The sequence below is a fragment of the Sesamum indicum genome, linkage group LG10 (genome assembly GCF_000512975.1).
Source record: "Sesamum indicum cultivar Zhongzhi No. 13 linkage group LG10, S_indicum_v1.0, whole genome shotgun sequence".
Classification (NCBI taxonomy): domain Eukaryota; kingdom Viridiplantae; phylum Streptophyta; class Magnoliopsida; order Lamiales; family Pedaliaceae; genus Sesamum; species Sesamum indicum.
The window spans coordinates 15,403,423-15,429,248 of NC_026154.1; the positions used below are offsets into that span (position 1 = coordinate 15,403,423).

At 33.8% G+C, this 25,826-nt stretch overlaps 4 protein-coding genes across 4 annotated transcripts in view; 1 reads left to right on the forward strand and 3 right to left on the reverse strand.

The window, feature by feature from the left end:
* On the reverse strand, positions 1,633–4,527 carry LOC105172685. Its single transcript, XM_011094225.2, has 3 exons — positions 3,650–4,527; positions 2,831–3,178; positions 1,633–2,728 (listed from the first exon to the last, which is right to left on the reverse strand). The coding sequence occupies exons 1-3, from the start codon at positions 4,100–4,102 to the stop codon at positions 2,105–2,107; spliced, it is 1,425 nt and encodes a 474-aa protein (XP_011092527.1). The 5' UTR covers positions 4,103–4,527; the 3' UTR covers positions 1,633–2,104.
* On the forward strand, positions 13,021–14,755 carry LOC105172686 (thioredoxin domain-containing protein 9 homolog). Its single transcript, XM_020697451.1, has 4 exons — positions 13,021–13,158; positions 13,255–13,529; positions 14,099–14,267; positions 14,360–14,755. The coding sequence occupies exons 1-4, from the start codon at positions 13,135–13,137 to the stop codon at positions 14,414–14,416; spliced, it is 525 nt and encodes a 174-aa protein (XP_020553110.1). The 5' UTR covers positions 13,021–13,134; the 3' UTR covers positions 14,417–14,755.
* On the reverse strand, positions 14,868–17,473 carry LOC105172833 (putative pumilio homolog 7, chloroplastic). The gene is made up of 4 exons (XM_020697421.1): positions 17,308–17,473; positions 16,366–16,529; positions 15,693–15,951; positions 14,868–15,572 (listed from the first exon to the last, which is right to left on the reverse strand). The coding sequence occupies exons 1-4, from the start codon at positions 17,458–17,460 to the stop codon at positions 15,456–15,458; spliced, it is 693 nt and encodes a 230-aa protein (XP_020553080.1). The 5' UTR covers positions 17,461–17,473; the 3' UTR covers positions 14,868–15,455.
* Positions 23,754–25,826, reverse strand: part of LOC105172687 (probable indole-3-acetic acid-amido synthetase GH3.1) — a gene marked incomplete in the record, with an annotated part of 2,285 nt that continues 212 nt past the window's right edge. The window contains 3 exon segments of the mRNA XM_011094226.2: positions 23,754–25,291; positions 25,411–25,512; positions 25,626–25,816. Of these exon segments, the coding sequence (XP_011092528.1) occupies positions 23,929–25,291; positions 25,411–25,512; positions 25,626–25,816 (1,656 nt within the window).

Below are 25,826 nucleotides of genomic sequence, written 5' to 3' on the forward strand. Positions count from 1 at the left end.
ATAAGTTCTTCCTTTATTAAATTGTGTATTTGATATAGAATCTTAAATTATTTAAATATATTGAATGAAGTAAGTAATTGAATTAATTGTAAGTGGTCTGAATCTTGGGATCAAAGTGATGAATGAAAGTGTTGACTGAAATTTGTTGAGGACCACAAGTGGTTAATTGGGCCAAACACATTAAAGTGCAAGTATGAGTTAGATTCCACTTGATTTTGTTGATGTGATGGGAGGAGGAAAGGCAGTTAAGAGAGATGATGGGCCTTTAGCTACCTCTTTTGGAACCCATTCACATTCTTCTTTTTTTTCTAAGTTATACTTAAAAATTGTGAATGATAGGAGTTTAACCAAACTCAATCAATCACACAACAACTATGATTTAATTTTGTATTGATGATTGACATGACAAGTGTGTTAGTATATTATTTTACATTATTCTTAATTTAGGCGTATGTTATTAGTCTAGCCCCATTTAGCTTTGCGATTGAGGAGTCCAAATTTATTGATTTTGCTCAAACTTGGTATCCCAGAATGCATTAAGAATAGTTTGTTGTACTGGTGATTTAATAGTTGAAAATGTTGTGGATGGTAAAATCTAACTCCAAATAGGTAGAGTTAATGGATCCAAAATATTAGCAAGGAAAATAAATGATTTCATATAAAAAGCTTCTGCATTGACTGCAGAATCTAGGATGGACTGAGTTAATCTATCCAGGTTGAATGGGTGTAGCAAGAACTACCAAGGCTGGATATATGATGTCGCATTTTCTATTTTATTTAATATTATTGGTTGTACCCGTCTCTAAAAAGCTGATACTACTTTTTGACCTTCCCGGGACACCATCATAACCGGAGAATCTTCCCAACAAACAGCTGCCATTTAATCAGAACAACTTTAGGTAAGAAGAAAGTAAGAAATGTGGGGTTGGAGGGGCAAAAATGGAAAAGTAGGCGAGTGAGGATCAAAAGGGGAAAGGGAGAGATGAGAATGACAAGAAAATCACATGGGCTTGAGCAACTTTTACTATCAACCTCGCGCCTTTCTTATCAGATAACACGCTTTTGCCTCAAACGAGGCAGACTTCAGTTCTCTCTACCAAAGGCCCACATTATTATTTTTATACAAGATGCTGCTGATTTGGGATGGTGGGTTAGGGTCCAAATCCAACGGTCAGCACAAGAATTTCCAGAAAAGATTATTCCAAATGGGGAATTGGGAAAAGCAGCAGCAGCAGCAGCAGCAAGCTGCATAATATGAAAGGAAAAATTCCAACTAGCTCAAGATGCTGCATACAGCTCAACATTACATCATCATCAGTTCAGATGATACCAAAGTCCTGCTAACCAGCAACATTTCAATTGAGAATTTAACAAAATATATACATTTACACTAAATTCTTACTTAAATGCTTGAAGCAAATAGATCACAAAATAAATATAATACTTTTGACATATGATTGATCAATTCCCTAAATTATACATCAATTACATCACACATTTATTATACTTGTCATATAATTGATTCAAATCCAGTCAAATTTAAATTATCCCATATATATATACATAAACAAGCATCACGTTGAGGAAAGAAAGAAACTAGAAGAAAAACAATTAAGCATCAAGCAAACAAAATGCAAGAATACAAAGGAACATATACTATAATTAAGTTACATAAACACTAAAATCCAACCCATTTTTAGCAGTATTCCCCTTCTAACTGCCAAAGCCTTATACAATTTTAGGCAGAAAAGAGTTAGTAAAATAAAATACTATGAAAAAGGTGAATGGATTTGCCAATACATAATAGTGAAGCTTCACCATCTTCCCCCATAGCTGGGAGGTAACTAAAATTTAACCTCCATTTGCTCAATCTGTTGCCAGGAAAAGAGAGCTCAACCCCTTTCGATGGATTCTGCAGTGAGAGCATAAAGTTCCACTGGAGGAACCTATGAACGAATCATGCTTTGTAACAGAGTAATGGAGGCATGAAGAACTAATAATAGAATCCCACAATAGAGCGAGACTATTTTGTTGCTTCTACGGTGTCAGTGTATTAGAAACAGCCTACCCATATGAACATTTGCCTCATGTTGATCCTACTTTGTCAGATTTCAACCTTCCAGACTACGTTATCAATGCCACCATCATGAGTGTTCTCAAGAGCTGCAACTTTGGAGCGATTTGCAGCAACGGCCATTGCTGTCTTCCCCTTTTCCTCTTGAGGGAGCTCAGAAGCTTCGCTGATAGAACATGATCTCAAGTCAGCTGGTGGAATAAAACAGTCTACTGACAGTCCAGGAACATTGAAAGCAACCTCTTCTATTGTCCACACTTCTTCCATTCTTGTTTTCGTGTGGCTCATTGCCATCTCCCCAAACCGAAAAAGGGTCACGACAGAACGTCCTGAATGAGCAATCATGATTCCTTCAACAGGCCGATAATCATCTAAATAGGAATTAATGGTAGTCTCCCAGTAGACAGCATCCCCGCCGTTGGACTGAATACGCGTAAGATGTGAATCCTCCATGTGAACGAGAAGCCCTGTTTTCTGGCTGAAGAAGCCAAACAAGACATGGCGTATGATCTCCGCTGGTCCTTCACTCCTGGCCTTCAGTGTCTGATGGTCAGCAGCAAGTTTCAAAATGAAGCACTCTTCTCCATTGATATTCTTCTCCCCAATGCATATAGCATCTGCAAACATACTGGCCGTACTTCTGGGATCAAGGCCCTGCATAGTCAAGCCCGAAAAACCACAATAGATCATAAGGGCAAGACTAGGGATAAATCACAGCATAAAACAGATTTACTGCAAAAGCCAAAAAATTTCAACCTGAAGGGCACGGCGCAAGGGCCTAACCGGACCCTTTGCGGTGTGCGCACCGAGCCATGGCGTGTGCCTCCAGACGAGCTTACCGTTGCAGCCGGCGTGAACTTTGCTTCCCCCAACCGCAAGCTCCACATACCACATATCAGGATTCATCTGCCACAGTACAAAACCACCAGTCTCAGCAGCTCTAGCAGCATTCCTGTTCTTCACTACCTTTGTTGCGGTTTCAAACTCGGAAGCAACCATCTTCAGCTTTCCCATTGCGTAAGCATTCTTAATGGCGCTCTGAACTTTTTGCCCTCCAGAAGCAGCAGTATATTGTTGCAGAATGTACTGGGCCGAAGAAGATTCCTACGAAAATTGTATATCTGATAAGAACAGATCATTGAGCATTTCTTCCCTAACGAAAGAATGGTAATTTAAATGACAAGAAAATGACACACAATAACATCCCCATGCTTTCAAGCATTAGAGTAAAAAATGCTTAAAGAATTCAAGAATAAGACTCGGCATCAATTCGTCATCTTTATTTCTTACAATTTTTTAGTATTAATATATTGTTTTTCATGAGAGACAGAGATCACGAGAATCTACTCAAACAAAAACTAAATCTCAAGTCTACATCAGTTCTTCACCACCAAACAGAAGGAACTTGTCAAAGAAATCAATCTTTCAGTCATGAACAGAAAAAATCACCATGCATATGCAGAAAAATTCAATAGTTAAAAACAAGTCATATATCCACCAAATTCCATTTCAAACACATGATTGTTTGAACTAATGTACAACTAAATTTTTTGTATGGATGAGAGCAAGACATACGATGGGGGTGTTCTTAATACTGAGATGAGGCAGAGGGTCAGTAGTGCTAACGTGCACCGGGGCGAGGGGAGCGCCCATCACCCCTAGCAGCAGCCTCAGATCAGACCTCCTGTTCCCATACCCATTCTCAGTAACAGCTACCGAAGGGTTACGACTCAGTTGCCCGCGGACCCACTGCCCGAGACCCGAACTGACTCGCTTCGACTCCCCGATTTCACCGGCATCCGGATCCGGACCCTCCATCAACGGCGTCAGTGTCTCACCCACCGGCCTGAGGCTACCCGATCTCACAATTAACTGCTCAGCATTACTCGTACTGACCTTCTTCCTCCGGAGAAGACCCGATATCGGCGAAGCGCTCCGACCCGGACTCTTGGAGCGCGACCTTGCTGGAGACAACCCACGAACTACCTCCTCCTTCAATGCCGAGAAAAACCCTTGTTTTTTCTCCATCCTCCTTTTTTTTTTTTCTTTTTCCTGATATGTATGTACTACACGAATCAATATATGCAAGCAAACACAATCACGCAGTTCCTCCTCCACTAAAATCCCTCTAGAGATATATACATGGCATACATGATATCATCGCCGTCATTTCTCATGAGGCTTTCCACTAACATACGAGAAATGATTTGATTCTGTTACAGAGAGAGAGAGAGTATGGTGGTTTTTAGTTAGAGAAACAGGGGAGAGGAGAGTGAAGAGCAGAGGAGTGAGTGAGTGAGGAAAACGTTGAGAAGAAAGTGGCGTTATTTCTTCGGACTTTTAGAGAGAGAAAGAGAGAGTGAAATTTAACAGTGTGAAAGCGACTGCTGGGAAGAGAGAGAGAGGATGCTGCTGCTTTCTGGTAGTGGGGGCGTGAGTGTGCTCCGAAGGGTAAGGCGAGTGATTTCACGCTCCGAGAACAAAAAATATAGCAGTTCACTATTTTGTTGACTTTTCACTCTCTCTCTCTCTCTCCATATATATATATTTGGGGATAAAAAGGATATAAATTAAACAATTATGACTGGAAAAACGTGAGAGGAATTGGGTGAAATTTATTAAAGCTAAATACACTATTATATATATATATTACTTATCCAAAAACATATAATTTTAATTACAATTATATGTAAAATAATTTTACAAGTGTATCTAAAAATAACATTTTAAACATTACATCAAATGTATATGCCAAGATCTCTAGTGCTAATTAATTATTTTTAAGAATTAAAATGAGAATCAATACATAGTTCATAACGTCCGTTCATCCCGCCAGACGTCTTAGTAAGGATTCGAACTCACGTTATGGATGTAACAACTCATATTTTATTTATGGTCTTGTCATACGTACGATTTATAAATTTTTTAGATTCGTAGCATAAATTTCTGGTAAAAAATAATTATAACAGGTTAGGTGTATGTAAGTTTGCTCAGGCTTCAGAATGAGGTCATCGTGTGGAATCCGTACCTTGCTCAACTCTGTCTACCGCACAAAATGAGCTCATCGTCTCGAATCCACTTGTAATTTTATCTTTTACGTAGAAGATGATTCATACTGTAACCCCATCACTTATGAGTCGGATGGTGGTTGATAATTAAAGCACGTCTCATCTACACTGCAGTTTTTTCTTTACACGTACACACTCGCATGCATCTAAACATAAATTTTGTCCGTCCTACAGATAATATTTTTAATTATTTTCTTTTGTTAAAAAATTAATAAGAACATATTTCTCTTTTCTATATCAAAATTACTCAAAAAAAATTATAATAGTAAATAATTGTATTAAATATAAAAGAATTATAATTCTCATCTATAGTGTAATGTTATAATTATATGTTTTATAGTTAATTATATATATATATATATATTCAAATATTGCAGTTGATAATTAATTTATTTTTTAAAATATTTAAAAATTAGACAAGCATTTTTGGACACATTAACATAGATAATTTATAAGATACACATGTGTGAATTTTTTTTATTTTTTTATTTTTTTAATTTTTTTTTGTGGGGGACAACCCATACAACAAAGTACAAGTTTAGTAAGAGGTGCAAAAGGAATGAGAGTAGATGCAAATAAGTAGAGATAGGGGTGCCATAAATTTTACATTTACATGGTATGTAAAATAATTTTCTAATCAAGGGTAAGCATAAAAGGTAGGGCAAATTTTAGCTCAAAATTGATTTGTTCACACCTAAACTAATTATATGGTAAGTGTAATATATTTGTCGTGTAATTAATATATTGTTAAAGATATATAAAAATATAAAAAAAATGTATAATGAATAAAATATTTACGAATGCAATTCAATAATTCAAATCAAAAGAACACAATAACAATCCATTCATTTAATCCAAAATAAAAATAAAAATTTAAATTTAAACTTAATGGACAATATTCAATATCCAAATAATATGTAGTTGATTAATACATTTTATCGTAATGGATTGAAATTGTAATGATAAAATTCATATGCCTTATATTAAATATTTATTTACAAAAAAATTATCAAAATATATTAAATTACTGATTAAGCTTGTTATTAGATAATATAAACTAAAATAATATATTTTAAATATTTAAAGAATGAAGAACTGAAGATTGAGGAACGAGTTAGAAGAGGGAGGAGAAAGTGTAAAGTTAAAAGTAAAATATATAATATAATTAATAAAATTAAAATATATAAAAAAAATCTTAATTTTTCAATTCGATCCGATCACCGAATTATAGAAAAAAAAAAAACCCGACCATTTTAAAACCGATTTTTTTTTTCTTTTATAAAATCTATCTGAACCGAAACTCCGGTTCGGCAGATTAACCAAAATCTGGAAACCCTTATAAAAGAGGCACGTGTTAATCAAATAGTGGTGTATTGTTAATGTTTGATGAAAGTATGATAGAAGATTCCAGAATAAATGTAAGACGCTACTTTATATTTTTCAGGCACATTTCTCATTTTCAATTAACTATTGAATTATTGATAACTATGCATTAATTATACTAAAATTTGTATTAATGACTTCATTTTTAGGTAATTAATTGGAAATCAATAAATTTTTTATTTTTTTAAATCTTGCCTTTAAAATTTATTGTGGCTTGAAAGGAATAACTACCTAATGAAATTGAATATTTGGTTGAAAAATTTACAACTAATGGATCAAATGAGAATGAAATTTTACTCTAATTGTAAATATTGGGAGTAATATAATAATAATAATAATAATCAATTAAGAAATCAGCAGTCAAAAAGTTATATAATGCTAATATTTGACTAGTCTTTATCTGAAAAGGAGAGGCCACTTTGGATGATTCCAATTTCCATTATGACTTTATTAATAAATTCAAAAAATATAAGTAAAATTCATAAATTATTTATCGTATATTTATACTAAAACATAAAAAGGGTAAATTATGATGAGCTTTGATAAAGTTTGACATAATTACAAATACCTTCTCATTGTTTGAAAAATTATAAATATCCTTCTATATTTGATTAAATTATATAAATTTTGAATGAAGGTCTGGAGTTGTCAACTCTATCATATCTATATTATTTTTTAAAAAAATTATGAAAGAATTATCCACTTTAGTCTGTAAGGACATTTTGATCTGTTCATCCATATGAATTGAGTTAATTATTATACTTCAGTTAAAATTAAAAAAGATATTAATAATTTTTTAAATAATAAAAAGATATTTATAATTATATGAAACGCAGAGACAAATTTAGTCCGACATAAAAAAAATATATAAATATATATATTTGGAACACAAATAAACATATATATTTGGACAAACATGCATGTGCGTTGCAGTGAAAAATAAAATAAAAATTTATATAATAGGAAGTAAGATTTGTTGAGCAGCCAAAGTGTGATGAACTCAGAACATGTCTTAATAAATATTATTTATAAAACGGGTTAAAGGCCAAAAGCTCCCGCGTTTAGGGGCCTAAAAACGCGTTTTAACTTTATTAAGCAAGAAGTGTTAATTTATTTGAAGTCAAAGTGAGTCCAGCTAACAATCCCACCCCACCCACACAAAAAGATAAATCTCGGACATCTTTACTAACAAAAACATTAAAAAGATCAGACATCCTTTTCATTGCTCTTCACTTATATATAATGGGGTTTTGTTGATATAAATTATTGTTTATGATGTAAGAGAGACAAGAACATTAATGTGACTTTGGGATGAAGGATCTCTCCTTCTCAATATTTTATATACGTACTACCATTTTATATTACATTTTTATTTCTTGAGATTTAATGTAATTATATATAATTTTTTTGTGGATTATGAAATTACATATAGCATCCTTGATATTTGCTTCCGTCTAATAAATTAATCCATCCGTTAGTCAAAATTAACCTGATTTGCTGATATTAACAAAATATCGATATATATATCTTCCCCAAATTGACTTATTATTGACTTATTGCAGGTTAAATATATCTTTTTATGACTAAATTGCCCTCATACATCTTCACGTTGTAATGCATGTGATGAGGTATATTTTTCACTGTTATAATGATAGTTTAATTCAAAAAAAAATTATTTGACCTACAATAAGTTAGTAATTATTCAGTCGAGGGTAAGTATCAATTCTGTTATTATTATTATTATTATTAGAGTTAATTATATTTTGGCATCTGAAGTTCCAAACTATGACTATTTTTACACTTTGACATTTAAATTTATTTTTATATCAATTTACCATCTTAACTTTACGAAATTTTGCACTTTGTCATTTATAACTGTTTTTCAACCAAAATTTTTATCAAAAGCCCACATTTAGTGTACATGTGATATTTTCCGCATATGCACAACATACGATGCTTTTCCGACAAAAAAATCAACAAAAAGACGCTCTTTTATGATTAAGTACAAATTTTGCAAAGTTGAAATGATAAATTGACACAAATTAAAGTTTTAGTGGCAAAATATAAAAACAAGCATAGTTCAAATACAAAATATAACTTACCCTTATTATTATTATTATTAATAACTTTTTAACACATCCAAAGTATTGTGTTCCCGTACAAGTATTTGAGTTTTGCTAATAAGATTACAAGCAGTATGGGGTATAAGGTTATACTTATTTGATTGGGTAAATTAGTACGAGCTTTTTTAAGGTTTGAAACAGTATAAATGTCTCATTGTGTTCTTTAGAAAATTATCAGTAATCTTATAATTAAAAATTATCTAACAACTAACTCAATCCGCTATATTTCCATTCATTTTTTGTTAAACTGGCCAAAATCATCTTGTAGAGTATGAATAATAATATTATTTATTTTTAAAAAATATAATTTTTTTATAAAATAAGTGGATAACTTTTTTTACAACATTACAAACTTTTTCATCTACCACACTCGATCTTTTATAATTTTTTAAAAGAAATACGACAATGAGAAAATTGACAATTGTAAATATTCATCCAAAAAATAAATTACGTAATTTCATCAAATATCAAAAAACATTTATAAATTTTCAAATAACGATTCTACAAAAGATGTCGAAATTCTCCAAAAAGTTCATATCTCTATTAATAAAATCCACATCCTAAAATTAATTAATATCTCTACGAATTATAGAAAATCAGCAAGCAGCATAAAGTGGTCTGTACGGACAATAATAATTTGAATTAGCATGATAAGAAATCATATTTCAATTCATAATCATAACTTAGCAATTTCTTAGTCTAGTGATTAAGTCTACAGTTGGGTTTAATAAATAAATTTGAAGTCATGAGTTCAAGTGCCACAAGACGTGTTTGTTGAAAGTTCTGCTCGTACTTATCCTTTTGTTCTCAGTATTTATTTTTTATTAGTATTCCAGTATTTAATTTTTGTCGAGTCTGTTGCCAACTAGAGTTCAAAATGAGTTAGTTTTCTTCTTTAGATATGACTCTATTCTTCATATATAGTCTCATATCTTTGTACCTTTAGAACTAGAGAGTTTAGATGAATAAAGAATTTGAGCTTTTACATGAATAAAGCTTAGTTTTCCTTCTCTAATTTATTGCCATGAATATAGTATATTCCCCACACTTCAAATTTTAACAGTATTAGTATTTATTTAACTTTATATGAATTAATGTATCGAAATAAATTATTATAATTTATTTATTATTATCAGTAGAAAAAAATCCCAATAATGACAACTTTTTGGTTATGAAAAATAAAATTATGGGTTCGAACTTTAAAAAGAGTAAGTAAGAATTCAACTTTATTCTGCTACCAAAAAAAAAAACAAAAAACCTGACCCACTGAAAAAAATCAGCAAAGTAAAATATTGAGTTGAACGCACGTTGGTCTGTCGTTAATAGTGATAAAAAGATGAGGACCTGAAAGGGCCCCTAAAATCTGGAAGGATTTTTTGTCTGCACATTTTTTCCCCAACATTTCACGTCACAATATTGTTGTCATAACTAAGGGGGTCAATTTTAGTTACACTTTGTTAGGTAAAATTTGAACCAATTTATTGTCATTCATGGTACACTAACTAGGTGTTTTATGTACTGTAACGTGGTCGATTGGGCTGATATTTTTGAATATTCCGTTTAATAATATAATTATTTTCAATTTAAATGGCATACTTTTATTTCTTTTAGACGTTGATAAATGATGAATTATAATTCTCTCTTTGCTTGGTGGGGATAAATCCAAGTCATTGAGACCGGTACAGAGCCCTTGTTGTATCGGTCGGCCTGGGGTTCCTGCGTGGAGTAGAGGATCCCGTTAAGACATTTGTCTTTAGTTCACACATATTTTTTAACGATCACAACCTTCTTGTTTATATGGTTAGTTGAGGATGGTAGGTCGTCCCTCTTTAATGTCTTTAGTTTTTAATTTTGCTTTGACGCAAGCTACTCTAACCCCCTACAATCTTGCATCCAATTTTTAATATAGTTTCTATGATCAAATATGAAAATACAAGAATGTTGGGGGGAGGGGGGGGAGCGGGCGGGAGTTAAGACATTAACGGTTGAGAATAACTCTAAGAGCCAGGCCAAGAAGTTATCTCAAGGAGGGCAGAGGGCAGAAGGAAGAGCCCGACGATGACTGACCTCCTAGTTGCAGGGTTGGAGTGACTGGGAGGGGAGTCCTTGTAGTTTTCCGACATCCTTAGTAATAATCTTAGCACTTTATCGATTTCCCATTTATAATATTTCTGGAAATAAATTATAAATCCATCAAAAGGTTGGGAGAATTGTTTAACATCAAATTAAAAAATAAACATAGCAGTCATAAAGTAAAAGCTTATATAATGTCAACATTAGGAAATGATTATGAAGTAGGGCCAACAACAATACTACCATTATTCTAACTAATTATGTCTATATAATGCAGGTTTTGTGTGTGATTATGATTTTAATTAATAAAAGGTAATTGGTTTAGAACACTAATATTTCATTTAATGTATCAAAATTAAAGATCCTGGCCGACATATATGGCAAATGCACAATCCTCTCTTATGGTCAGTCTGTAAATTAAGGGTGTCAATGAGTAGAGTAAGATCTAGTAGGCCCATAGTTTAATTTTAAGATTCAAATACGAACCCAGTAAATATAAATTGGGTCTAGATTGGATCTCTGTCTATCAATACCCATGAGTCTAAACACCCAATGAACCCAAAACATATGTTTACTTTTCTCCATGATTCAATTGAAGAATTATTTATTAATCGATCTATCTTCAAGTATGCAAGTATAATAAACTCAAGACATCATAACATTATTTATCGTGTAATTCTTCAACCATATATATAAACAATAAATAATTAAATAATAAGTTATATAAATATAATATCATGTTGGGTATATTTTTCAATATCTTGATAGGCAATAATGATTGCTTGGATATTAGTGATAAAATTGAATTTTAAAGTTCTCTAGTATTGAATTTGCTTGCTATAAAATATGTAGATCTAATATTTTTATACGACTATTTTGTAAATGGTATAATAAATTATTTGTTATCTAAAATATTCTGAATATATATATATATATATTTGTGAATTGATCTCAATAATTTTGAAATTTATCTATAAATTATGGCTAAAAATGGAAAATAAAAAGAAAAAAAATTATTTAATTATTTTGATTTGCAGAAAATTGGTCGGGAAAAAAAATATGAGTCTAGGTTTGCCAGAACCGTAACACTGGCTGTGGTCAAGTCTTGAGACCCATGGGTTTTGAATTGTGTTCAATAAACTGGATAGGTTCTATATTTGGTTCTTGAGTTGTGTTCAATGAATTGGATAGAATCTGAGCATAAATTAATTTATTTGAGTCTTCTTTAAATTTGAGTCTAAATAAGATAAAACTCTATCCACTAACAGACCTATCTGCAACCAATCGAATTATACGAGTCCTGGACTTCATATCTAATAGTTAGGGGCTTTTGCATTGAATATGGAGGGAACAATTGCATTTTTTGGATTTTATATATTAAAAAATTTGACATAATCACACTCTTTTTTTTTTTTTTGAGATTTAATGTAATTATATGTTAAATCCTCTGTAATTTGAAACTTTACATTTAGCAATTATGAAATTTGTTTCCATCTAACATATAAGTCCCTTCGTTAGTCGAATTCACCAAATTAGTTATCTTTACTCTCGATTGACTTATTACTTATTTATTATAAATCAAATAAATTTTTTTATGATCAGATTATCTTTATATATTTTCATACATTGATACATGTGAGGAGATATTTCTTAATTGTTATAAGAATAATTTAGTCGGAAAAATTTTTTTGACCAGTAATAAGTTAGTAATAAGTCAATAGATGGTAATCAATTTTTATTCAATTTTTTGTTAATATCAGTAAATTTTGACTAATAGATGAACTTAATGGATGGCTAGTGCTAAATATAATTTTTCAAACAATTAGAAGTTTACATATAATTGCACAAAATTGGAGGGAAGTGTAATTATCTCTAAAATATTTTTTAATTTAATTTTATTTTTGTGATTTTCTCACTTTATATCTCATAAGTTGAAAATTTTCGCAATTTTAATCTCCATGTATATTTTTCGTCCAGTAATTAATAGATCCATTAGCAATCTCATATGCATTTCTATACATTTTTATTAATTATTAAATGAAAATAAATGTGGGGGTTAAAATTGAAAAAAATTAAAATTTATGAGATGCAATGTGATAAAATTAAAATAAATGGGACTAAATTAAAAAAAGGTCATAACATATGGGACTAAAAACGCAAATTTTCTAAATATGGTTACTTAGATCCAAACCGGAGCGACTAAAATTCTATAGGCCCAATAATAATTTACTTGGCCCGAAAACGGTTGGGCTCCATTCCCAGTTTGGTACTGATGCATTCATTGCAACGAGAATCGAAACTCAAAACCAAGCGACAGAAATATCTCCTCTCATTTGAATTTGTAAGTTGTTCTTGTTTCCCATCAAATCAGTTCGTTCTGCGAAGATTCAATTACTGTTCTCTCAATTCATCAATGGATACTCAAAATGTTATAGAGGTGCAGATGCAGAAGATTACGAAAATGAATTGTCTGATATGACTATCTTTGTTTTTTTCTTTTTCAAAAACTTTTTTGGGGGGAATTTTGTTGCAGATAGTAGAGAAGCAAGTGCTGACGGTGGCGAAGGCGGTGGAGGAAAAGATAGACGATGAGATCGCGGCGTTGGATCGGCTGGATGTGGACGATTTGGAGGTTTTGAGGGAGCGGAGATTACAGCATATGAAGAAAATGGCGGAGAAGAGGAGCCGTTGGATCGCACTCCGGCATGGCGACTATTCGGAGATTCCCCACGAGAAGGAATTCTTCTCTGTGGTTAAGGCTAGCGAGCGTGTCGTCTGCCATTTTACCGTGAGAATTGGCCTTGCAAGGTATATTTGCTTCAATATTTGTACCTATACGTGCGTGTGTGTACGATTCCGTAGTTCATGTAATTCTTGTTGTTATAATGATTGGTTGATGTTCTTGAATATTTCAAACTGCAGCTGCTTCTCTTCCATTGGAATAACCTTTTGCTCATGGTCTATGTTAAACACAGGCAAAATAGATTGCAGTGAGCATCAATGTTGAGAGACAGTTTAAAATTATGAGTTTAAGGCTGTAAATTTGTATACCATGATACTTGGTGAGTTTATAATCAGTCGGTTTGTAACTAGAAAGACTTGTATAATGCTATAATGCAGCCAATAGTACATAAATTTTTACTGGCTATGAACTCCTGTATTTTGTAATGCAGCAAGGATCTGCGATGGTTATTTCCTTTTGCCAACCAATATTTGCTGATACCATGACAAGAACTTGTAATAACATTGGGTTCTCTATTTAACGGAAGTGTTTGTTGTTGTAAAATGTTGAAGTGTCTGAAGAATGTAGCGTAAGCTGGAGACTCGAGTATATTTCCTTTGGGTATTGAGTAGATGAAAGTAATTTTCTGATGTAGCTTATTGCAGGTTATGGACAAGCATTTGAGTATATTGGCAAAGCAACATATAGAGACGCGTTTTGTGAAAATCAATGCTGAGGAAAGTCTGTATTTGTCTGAGAAACTCAGGATTGTTGTTCTTCCAACTCTTGCCCTTGTGAAAAATGCTGAAGTAGAGGATTATGTGGTAAGTTATGAGCTAATGTCGATCATATTGAGGTTTACACATTAACTTATATAGCTGTCTGAAAATCAAGATTTTTGCTGCATGAACATTAGGTTGGATTTGGTGAGCTTGGTGGGACGGATGACTTCAGCACAGAGGAGCTAGAGTAAAGGTTAGCTAAATCCCAAGTTATTGTTTATGATGGTGAATCATCATTGAGGGCATCCAAATCTAAAGTTCCATCAAGGAGTGTTCGGCAAAGCTCAACTTCATATTCATCCGACTCTGACTAAAAATACATGGCAATCCATCGCTCGTGGTGATCTTCTGGATGGCAATTTGTTACAAACTTACAACATATAGCCATAAATCATGAATATAGAAAACTTGTTCTCTACTTTTAATCCAACGATGGTGGTAAATTTTGGTTTATTTCTTGTCTATTTGATGCAATTACTGCTATAGGTGGTGGTATTTTGACTGTGCATCCTCCCATTTCATCTCTTCTAGCAGTATTCTAAAGTTTGTGCTAAAGAGGGAGTATCTCTAAATTAAGCTTAACATTGATGGTTGAACTTGCATATAAAGTGCTTCCTTCTACACACATATTCAAGGCTTATATCTATTCCTTAAAGTCAGTCATAACTCCATAAATCACCAAAAGAGTAAACTTCTCGCAAAAGAAAATAGTACATTTTACTTATACTTAATCTACCAACAAATTAAACAACAAAAAGAGGTGATACTGTTGCAAGATAAGTACAGACAACTAATTACTAAGGAGGTTTAATTGCATTTTTAGTTCTATAATCATTGTCATTTGGCATTTCGATTCAATAACTTATCAAAATAATAATTAGTCATATATGTTTTTAATTTTCACGATTTCAGAACAAAATTGGCCGGACTTTTCAAAAAGTTGGCCAGAAAGTGACATCATTTTCTGGCAGATTTTAAAATCGGGCCAATTTTGTCCTGAAATTAGAAAAATGTAAAACATACATGACTAATTGCTATTTTGATAAGTTATTGAATCAAAATGTCAAAAAAAAATAATTACGGAACAAAAAATACATTTAAACCTACTAAGAACTAACCTGCACAAATGTACTGATCAGGATACAAAATTGTGGGATAGGGTGGGTGGGGAAGACAGCATCGATGTTATGATTCACTTGGTCTTGGAAGTAGTGGTAATTGTCTGCATAATTACACACACTGCTTGCTCCACTTGGTCCTTGCAAGAACCCTCTTTCCATAGGGATGGCTATGCAGAAAAGCGTAGTGAGCATGAATGTGTTTAATCATTTTATGGCGAATTTCACCCTGCAAGGTGGTATATATAGTATAATCAATCAAGCTGTTCAAGAAAGAAGCAGAACAGATAACAAATGCTATATACATTGTAAGTAAAAGTTACTTATAAGGAGGCTATTTTATCGTTACCTTGCAGGTTTTCAGTGCAGACTGTGCAACATAGTTCCCGTAGGGATCTTGAAGAACCATCAGGAAGTATGGACTGTTAATGATCTCCTCAACTATCGGTAGCCAAAAATGCTGGTCCAATTCTCTCAGACATTTTTCTACGACGTTGCTTCCATACTTATTTATGGAGAGCAACACGTAGTTCCCAGCGAGTTCTGCCACTAGCTTTGCTGCTACGTGCGGTATTTTCAGGCCCACTATATACTGCACAACGTAATTCCTGAAAGAGAAAAGTATTATTTTAGTCCGCTAAGTATGCCTAATTTTAATTTTAGTTCGATAACTTATGTCCATTTTTGTTTAGGTCCAGTAATTTACGAAATTGCTTACTTTTAGTTTTCATACAAATTTTCGAACAATTTTATCCCTATGAGTGCATATGGACTAAAACTGTTTTTCAAAAGTTGCATAGCGGTAATATCTGTCAGAGGATTAAAAGTAAATAATTCCGTAAGTTACTGGACCTAAACAAAAATGGATATAACTATCGGATTAAAATTTAAATTAGGCATATTTAACGGACTAAAATAATACTTTTCCCTTCCTGAAATGAAAAGGATCGAAATTTGTGGGGGGATCAATGTAGATTTGATATTCATTCACATATTTGCAAGTGGATAAAAGCAAGGGTTACCCATATGGATCTTGAGACAAAACCAGTGCATTTGCTTTTATCTTTGCCATGAGACAGTCGCGTGCTTGGCCATGAGAGTGGGCTAAGCATTGTTGTAGAATACAACATCCGTTTCTGTCAGTGGCAATGCTAAGACAATTATCAGCCACCACGTCCAGAATATCCTGTCAAAATAAGGGATTAATATGCAATCAGACATTATATGCATACATTCATTTATATATACTACACCCACAAATAACTACTGTGTAGAAACAACACATTAATAATACAAAAAGACATTGTATTTAAAAATAGGCGAAACTACAAGGATAGGGATTAACCAGTACTTTTAGTCCTCGGAATTTTCAACTAACCCCAAAATTGAATTTTTAAAATCGAAAAGACTCAGATATATTAATCCTGTAAAACAGAAGACTAAATGTATCGAATCTTTTCAATTTTTATATTATTTTGAAATTTTTTCATAAAGTAGAGCACTAAAAATATTTAACCTATTATACTATGGGATTAAATGTACAATTTTGTCTTAAAAAATAAGTATAAAATTACCAAATCTACTCTAGGGGTAAATTCTTTAGAAAAATACTCAATATCATCCGCACAAACTAGTAAAAAAAAATTGTATCGGTATCATGTCTATCGGTCTAGATCTATAACAGATTTAATGTCCCAAAAGGAACTAAAATCTAATATTTAGTAAACAATGTATAGACTAGTTGGTATATTTAATTAGGCCCACCAAACGAGTTAACAAGGATGGCAAATATCTCATGACATACAGAAGTACTGCCTCAGTTTCATGACAATGTAAGTATGAAACAGCACGTTAACATTAATTCTCCATATATAAACATATGATTAAAGTGAATTAGACAGCCTTATTTTACTCAATATGAGGCAAGCTAGCTGTTCTTAATTAGCAATCACACACACACATACCTTGTTGTCTTCAGTAGAGAAAAGCTTGAAGCAGTGTTGAATGACATTATGGCCATTGGTGTTTCTGGTAAGAGGAACTACAATCCGCCTCAAACCCGACATAAGCAGCGACCTTTGCTCTCGAGTCCTCAGATGCTCAAGCAATTTCAGCATAGCTCTACTACTGCAAGTTAATTAATATTCAAACACAACCCAGAATTATTACAACATTAGTTAATGCACTCTCCCACAATTCAGATGACAAAAGACCACACAGTTTGAGTACAACACATCGATACGTATACGTACCCATGATTGTCCAGACAGATCGGTACGAGGTTTAGCTCATCTCTGATCACCAGCAGAAGCAACGCTTTCATCTGTTCTTGGTTACAAACCTCGAAAAGCTTCTTAACGAAGTAACTCCCAGATTGATCCATCATCAACTCAGCAACATGATCCTTAATCTCTTCGAAAATCAGTTCGATTTCTTCCGGACTCCCTTCCTCCAACCTCCTCTGCAACAACTGTCGACGTTTCTGATCCTTGGCAACGAGCAGTATGTTGTTCCCCCTGAGACACTGCAGCATCAACGAAAAATTGCTGGGCTCATGAATTCCATATGTCGGCAGCATTGTCGTGTAATTTCTCATTCTTGAATTCACATAATTATATTCAGTAAATCTCCGTCGACTGTTATTCGCAATACCCAAATTGTAATCAGAAACTCCATTCACAGACAGCAGATCCAAATTCACAGGATAATCTTGGGGCTGCATGTAGATTTCCATATTCTGCCCTCTGGCGGCGGACTGAACCCTCATTCTGAGAATAGAACCACCACCGCCGCCGTGAACCGGCGAGATCGCGTTGACGTCGGAGGTGGGTGGCGGCGGAGAGAATCTGTAGAGGCGATTGAGTTCAGATTCGAGGGCAAAATCGTAAAGGGTTTCAGGTAAAGTAGGGTTTTCGTTTGCGGTAGCAGCATTCAGATGGTGATTCTTCCACTGATCATAGAGATCGGAGAGAGCAGCGGGCGGCGGGGCATGGTGGTTTTTCTCCATTAAGAATCTTGGAAATCTGGTGAGAATTGGTAACTGATTTGATTTGGGGGGATAGGTCATGATGAGGTTTTAAGGATGTTGTAGGGTTTTTAAGGAGATTTTTAAGGATTTTAGTTGCAAGACAGAAAGAGTCTCCAACGATGAAAACATGTAGCTGTGTTAGCACAAAATAAGGTAACTTTTATGAGGGGAAAGATAGTCAAACTTTCATGGTATATATATATACACATATATCTCATGCATGCAATTCAACTTCATCATCATAAATTCACACATCAAATTTCGACTAAATTCACTGTTTTTTTATTTAATTTTTTTTAAGATTCACTTACCAATTATTAGTAATTAAGTAGAGGGTTGTAGGGTGATTAATTATTAATTTTAAAGAATATTAGGTGCATTTGCACATCGATAAGAAAAAATCTTTTGTCGTATCAATTTTTGAATATTCAAAAGTACTCTTAAATTATTTTCTTCCCTTCAAAACAAATTTAGTTAGAATAGCAATTTTCAAAATTATTAATAATCTCACAATTTTATAATTTTTTTTTCTCTCACCCACTATTCCATGTTTCTCTCCCTGCAAACTCCTTCACATTTGTTTTTCTTACAAACTCCTATATTTTAATAAAATTATAATTATAATATTTTTTTTTTCTATCAGCTCAGCCCACGTTTCTTTCTTCTCACAGAACTTTTTTCTTTTTTATCATAATTTTTTTTCTCTTCATCTTACATCATAATTAGTTATAATATGAATGAATTAATGTTCTTTAGTGGGAAATTGATACAACACGGAGGTACATTGTTGCACTTTAAAAAATATAGGAGGATAAATTATTATTTTTTTTTATAGGAGGATAATTTGCTCATTTACAATATCATAGGGAGGTAAATTACATATATATATGGTTATTTATGGAATAGTATAATGTTATTATACATATAATAACATCTTTTAAAAATTCATTTTAGTCACCAATATTATTTGAATTCAACTTTAAAATAATTCAATTATCTTTTCAGTTCACTTTAAATTAGTTTCGTTTTTGGGTGATTTTTTTTTCCATATTAATAAAACCTTTTTCTATTTCTTCATTTATGAAAAGCTATTTTACTCCCTTACTTTTCATTCTTAATTGCAATTTAGTCTCTTGCAGATAAATTTTAAAAATTTATAAATATTTTTAATTGAAAGCATTTATAGTTAGATAGGTAACTTAAATAATAACTTGATTAATGGCATATGAACACTATGCAATGTTTGTGAATATAATGAACTTCTTGACATTTTCAAATAAAAGAAACAACACATGAATAACTAGCTAACATAAATGTCTTTTTTTTATTATTAAATTGTAACTTAGGTCATTTGATATTTTTGTCCACTAATTTTACAGGATAGTATTTTTCTACATTGTTTTCTTAATTTTTGCAATTCAGTCATCTTTTTTCTTCGAAATTCACCTCCGCACCCAAGAAGGGGAACTCTAACAAAAGAAATAACTGAATAAAAAAGATGTAGAACAAAAATACTATTCTTGAAAGTCAAAGGATAAAAATATTTGAAAATAGGCCAATAGAAATAGTAGCCTCAATTTTAAAACGTCACTGTGAAAACACATGCATTTTTCGGTGAGAAGATGGGGAAAAAAAAAAGATTGAAATTATAAAAATTAAAAAAATATAGGACCAAAATGCTATTTTAGAAAATTAAAGAACAAAAATAATAAACAACCTAAATTAAAGGACCAAAAATTGACACCCCATCCAAAACCTTATATGCATGTCCGTGCTCTATATACCAACATATCCTGACCCATTCACAAAAATTTAGGGCATCTCTTTATTTTTAAGGCCATATTTAGCGGGCAAGATTGGGTTGGATATCCATATTAATCGAGCCTATGTGTCGTTTACAACTTTCGGATCTGGCCTGCTATCATTTTTTAGGGCCCAATATTGAGCTATATTGTACCAAAAACTAAATCCCACCAATACTGCTCGGATTCTAATCTTGGTGGCCAATGGGTTGCCTCTCCCTTTATTTTTTGTTCTTTTTTATTTACCCTACAAGTCTTGGACGAAATTTTTGCCCCCATTTTCATTCCTCTATCACCCTTATTGTGTCAGTGCAATTAACGTGCTGACACTTTAATTATATGACAACTATAATATATATTAGCTTATTATGCTATTAGTGCAGTCTTCATTCAATCCAATTTGAACGGAAATCTTTCATAAGAAATTAGTTGATGATGATCATTAATTTCTAACACAACCCTTTTTGTCTAGATGCATGCATGAACATAGATAGACGGAAAGAGCCCAAAAAAGGAAATGTTGACATGAAAAATGACTTTAATTTGAATGCTTTTGGGGGGTTGTGATGATGTAAAGGAAACATATCCGGCAATGTTAAAGTTGGCTGCCTTATGTCCGGTTAGCGGCCTAAAGGAGGGGACAACATTGTTAAAAATTTATACAAAAAAATAATATACACACACATATAAAGCATGTATGAAATAATTGAAAAAAATACACGTTATCAGTTTAATTGAATGCATTTTCAGGTTATATTAACAGTTTCGACCATTTTTGTCCTCCATATATGAAAATTTTTAAGATTACAGGATAATAAATTCATATAAAATTAAAATTAGGCGTAATTGCAAAAATAGTCCTGTAAGTAAGGGGGGGTGGCGTTCTCGGTCCCGTAACTATAGGACTGGCAATTTTAGTCCCGTAAGTTTCAAAAAGTTCGCAATTTTAGTCCTCCGCACAAATCTGGCCAATTTTTGGACAATTTTACCCTTTTCCAGCTTTAAAATGTGCAGTTTAGTTCAGTTTCAATTATTTTGCATTCTAATGCATATTTTCCATTCATGCTCGCCAAGAATGGTATCAGAGTATCAGCCATTAGTGAAGATAATATCTCTACCAGGAGAGCTTGGTGACTATGGGTCTGTCTCACAGAGATGGATAAAGTCAAGTATCCATTCAAGATTTTCTCAAACAAAGTGAATGGATCATTCCTGTTAAATTCCATGACAGGAAAAAACACGGAGTTTGCTGAAAGCTTATTCGAAAAGAAGAGGATGTTAATCTGGGAAAATAAGCTGCCGACAACCGAAGCCACAAGGATGAAGACGTGCAACATGTTGCATGTTGGGCAATGGCATAACCATCTGTGCCCTTGCTGCGAGAAACAAGAAAAGCCCCTATTCGGGACAAATATACGGATCACGAAAAATAAACCCGAACCAGACCAAGATAAGAGAAAGAGAAAAATTTTTACCAAGAGAAGTAAAAGTTAAATGATGTAAAAAATCGAGAGGATAAGACTGTCGGCAGAAAACAACAAAAGCCAACAGTCAGCAAAGCAGCCAGCTGGAAATCATGTGACCGACAAACCATTATGACAGACAGCTGGAAATCACAAGGCGTCATTTGAAAAAGACAAGGTAATGACGGAAGCAATGACGACGTCAAAAAATCAAGTTGGAGTCCGAGTTTGAAGTCCGCGGACGCCTATAAATAATGTGGCAATGAAGCAGAAGGGGATCATCAGAAAAACTTCTCCTACTCTTCAAAGCATTATTCTGAGTGTTTTCAATCTTTCAGTTTATGGGGGTTTCCCCAATGAGTATAGTCCTCTATCCTATGAGAGGCTAAAACAGTTGTCTCCTCCAATGGAGGAATAATATATATGTAATATTTTCTATATTTCTTCAATAAAAAGTTAGGCTTCTGTTCAATTTGTTTATCCAAAACTTTATTAAGTCCCAATATTGGAGTCCCTTTCACGCCCGAAGGTAGGAAACGAAATAGGGCTGTGCTGTTTGTTGCTGAAGGAGTCAAGTACCTGCGAACCATCTACTGCGATAGTGTGGTTGGAAGAAGTCCATAAAATCGAGGACTTGGAATACCCGGGAACAAGGCGGTCGAAAAAAGGTATGAATTTATGAGGGCTTAGTTTATTTCGGAAGCATGTTGGGCCAAACTTGAAGCATGATAGGGGCTAAGGTTCATTTTTCGCTAGAAGGGCAAAATGGTCCTAAAATGGGCTGAAGGACCAAAATTGCAAAAATACGAAAGATACAGGACCAAAATTGCCACCGCGATAGTTAGAGGACCAAATTTGCCATACCCCTATACATACAGGACGAAAAATGCAATATTGCCTTAAAATTACTACTCCATGTTTACAGGATTAAAGTTATAATTTTTTTTTATTATTTAAAATTATATATTACATTATAAATAAATGCATATATACTTGCGCGCCTTATATACATGTGAGGCACATATATAGTTAACGTTCCTTTTTAAGTATACAAATAACATAAATCTTATACGCTTGACTTATATATGTATGGTAAGTGTTGTATTAAATTAGCAGTCGAAGCACATGTGATACATATGTGTATAATTCAAAATCTTGTTTATTTTTTAGTTCAGTTAAATAAAACAAATTCAAGATAAAATAAATAATTAGTTAAAACTGACAAAATAAATTAATATTGAATACGCATGAATCGAAAATTTTATACTGTAATAACATATCTGAAGTTAAGTTTGGAGAAATTAATATCTCATTCAGTATCTTAGGGTCAGTACAACTTTCGTCCCATTAGTTATAAGATTCTCATTGATGGTCCTATGCGTCAAAAAATTCTCACATTTACTTTTTTAATTATATTTTGTTAGTTTTTTGACGAAAAACCGCACAACCACCTTTTGGATAACAGTCACGTGCTTAGCACATGACACTTTGACGGAATCTAATAAATGACTAATAGTAATATTTGTTTTGTAATTTATGAGACCATTATTGAGATTATTATAACTAATAAAACGAGTGACGCTAAAATAGAATGAAAACTGCTATTGCATTAGTGTTTGCATTGTTTAACCACTTAGAAAACGATTTAATCAGTCATATATTAGAATCTGTATAAATGAGGCGCAATATATATATATAAAGGTTTTGTTTTCTTAAAGATTTTATAAGAACACCCAAACCAATTAAAAATGTATGCTATTTTTAAAAATTAGGTACAAATAAAATTTCACAGGTTATAAATGCATAAGAGTGACGAAATGGTCAATGTTTTCCGTTATCTGACGACATTAATTATATTGTTGGCCTAGGAATTATGAGTTTGTTGACGTGAAACAATGACTAAGACAGCCTCAAACCTCGTCAACTATCTTATAATTTCGGCATTATTGCACTTTTGATCCATGAAATAAGAGTTTAATATATTTAATTTTTTATTTTATGAAATTTTAAAATAATATTAAAATTAAAAAAATTCGACACATTTAGGACCAATTAAAAATATCACAACACAGATAACTAATGTATAACACCCTATACTATGAGACTAAAAAATATAGTTTCGCCCATAATATAAGTTAATACAAGCAATTTGAATCATTGATTAATACAACATCGCTTTCATAGCTTAATTGAACAATATTACCAATGTCTTAATTTCTTTGACATGTCATTTAATTCCACGTACTAGTACTCCTATCTAATAATAAAAATTATGAGATAGTGGATGGGTAATTATCGTTCTGGAATCCAATGTGGCAACAATGGGCTAAAATGAGTCGAGACGACTCGCGAGTCCAGAAGTTCCATTATAGGCGTAAAGTTAACACACCTCGGCACCTTGTACTGATTTATGGAAGCTCCCCTTGAGATTGCATAGTCCATTAACTCTTCAAACGTCCCATTTTTCACGACGCGGATCTCCAATGGCCCAATTGAGTTGTCTGAGACCCGACATTGACGATAGACCGAGTTGAGCGACTCCTCCATGGCTAGACAACATTGATCTAAAACCTCATCACTAGCCGAGGTCTCCGAGTCCTTTGCTAATAGCTCCCAATATATCACGTAGTGGCCTGGGATAGTTTTCGTGTCTGCATAGCTCGTGTACTCGACCACACTCGTATTGAATTTTTGGAGCAGTTGGGAAGCATTTTCGATTGCTGCTTGCAGTTCGGCCTCGTCTGTTTTATCTGAGTCAATACTGAGGAGCACGTTTTTTCGTCTTACGAACTGGAATTGTGGGGCCGAGTTATGGAATCTAGTGACACGAAGGATGTCTCCTACTCGGTATCGATACAAACCGGCGTATGTGGTGATAACTAGCTCGTATTCCTTGCCAATTTCCACGTTCGCTAGGTCAACCGGCTGAACCGGGAGACCAAGCCCGGGTGAGTTGGGTTCATGTGGCAAGAACTCGAAGTAGGCCATGTTTGGCATGATTGTGTAGGAAACTTCGGATGGACTGCACATGGGGTTGAGATTGAGCCCAAAATAGCACTCCGAGGATGCGTACATCGTACACGCCTTTGGCAATCCGCCGCTGTAGTAATCAAGGGTCGGGATGTATTGGGCCATTGCGCCGGTAACAATCACCTCAAGATATTTCGTGTTGGGCCAAATTCTTGTAATAATTCTCTCCCAATTGTCCTTCTCGCACTCCCGGGCGATGAAATCCGCCAAGTCCGGGTCGGGCCGAAGAACCCGGGTCATGCATTCACGGAGTGAAATGTCCGTCACTTTCGGGTTGAGCGACCCTGTTCGGATATCATGTGTGAGTTGTTGCCAGTTGAGCTGGAGGAACCGGATCGCCCGGAGGAGGCCGGAGGCGAACACTGCCCCGACCCGGAGCACTTGTTCACGCTCATAAAGTCCGCACAGCATTTGAGCGTACATGCTTTGGAAGGAGTCAGGACAGAGGATGGCTTCATTCGGACTGGTGTAGACATTGTACGGGTCGTAGGGTCGGGTCTTGAAGTGGTCGCTTTTGTAGTAGCTGGTGAGTACGGGTCGGGCTACCAGCCCTCCCGGAGTCCTTGTCTCGGACTTTATAAACAAGAAGTAAAGCGCTTTTCCCTTGTCCAGCCCCTTCACGTAACTGTTCCATACAAAAACCATGCACTCAATATATAAGAAAATCTCTCTCTCTCTCTCTCTCTCTCTCTCTCTATATATATATATATACATACACACACATATCTATTCTAATGTACTTACAGGTTCATAACAGGCATGAGAAGACTGTAAAGAAGCTGACGACGATCCAGTTCTTCTTTGATAGTGGGCATGAGCTTTCTTTCTCCAGCTGAAGTTCCAGAGCTGTAATGCAAATAATAAATAAATAAATAAAATAATTTTCTACGTCATAATGTCGTTAATAGTATACCGACGTTCTTAGAATATTGTAGCTTAATTTGTAGATAATTAATCACCTGGTAAGGAATTCAGAGATGGGGTGAGAAGATAGAATGGGAGAACGATCGCCATTAGCTATTCTTTGGATCAACGGCTGGAGATCTTCGTAGGTGACTATGGGGACTTTAGATTTGAATGTCTCCCGGTCTGTTGCCCCGTCGAGACTGAAACCCTTTAGATATTCGGTCTCTGCATTTCGGGTCAGGATCTGATCTGGG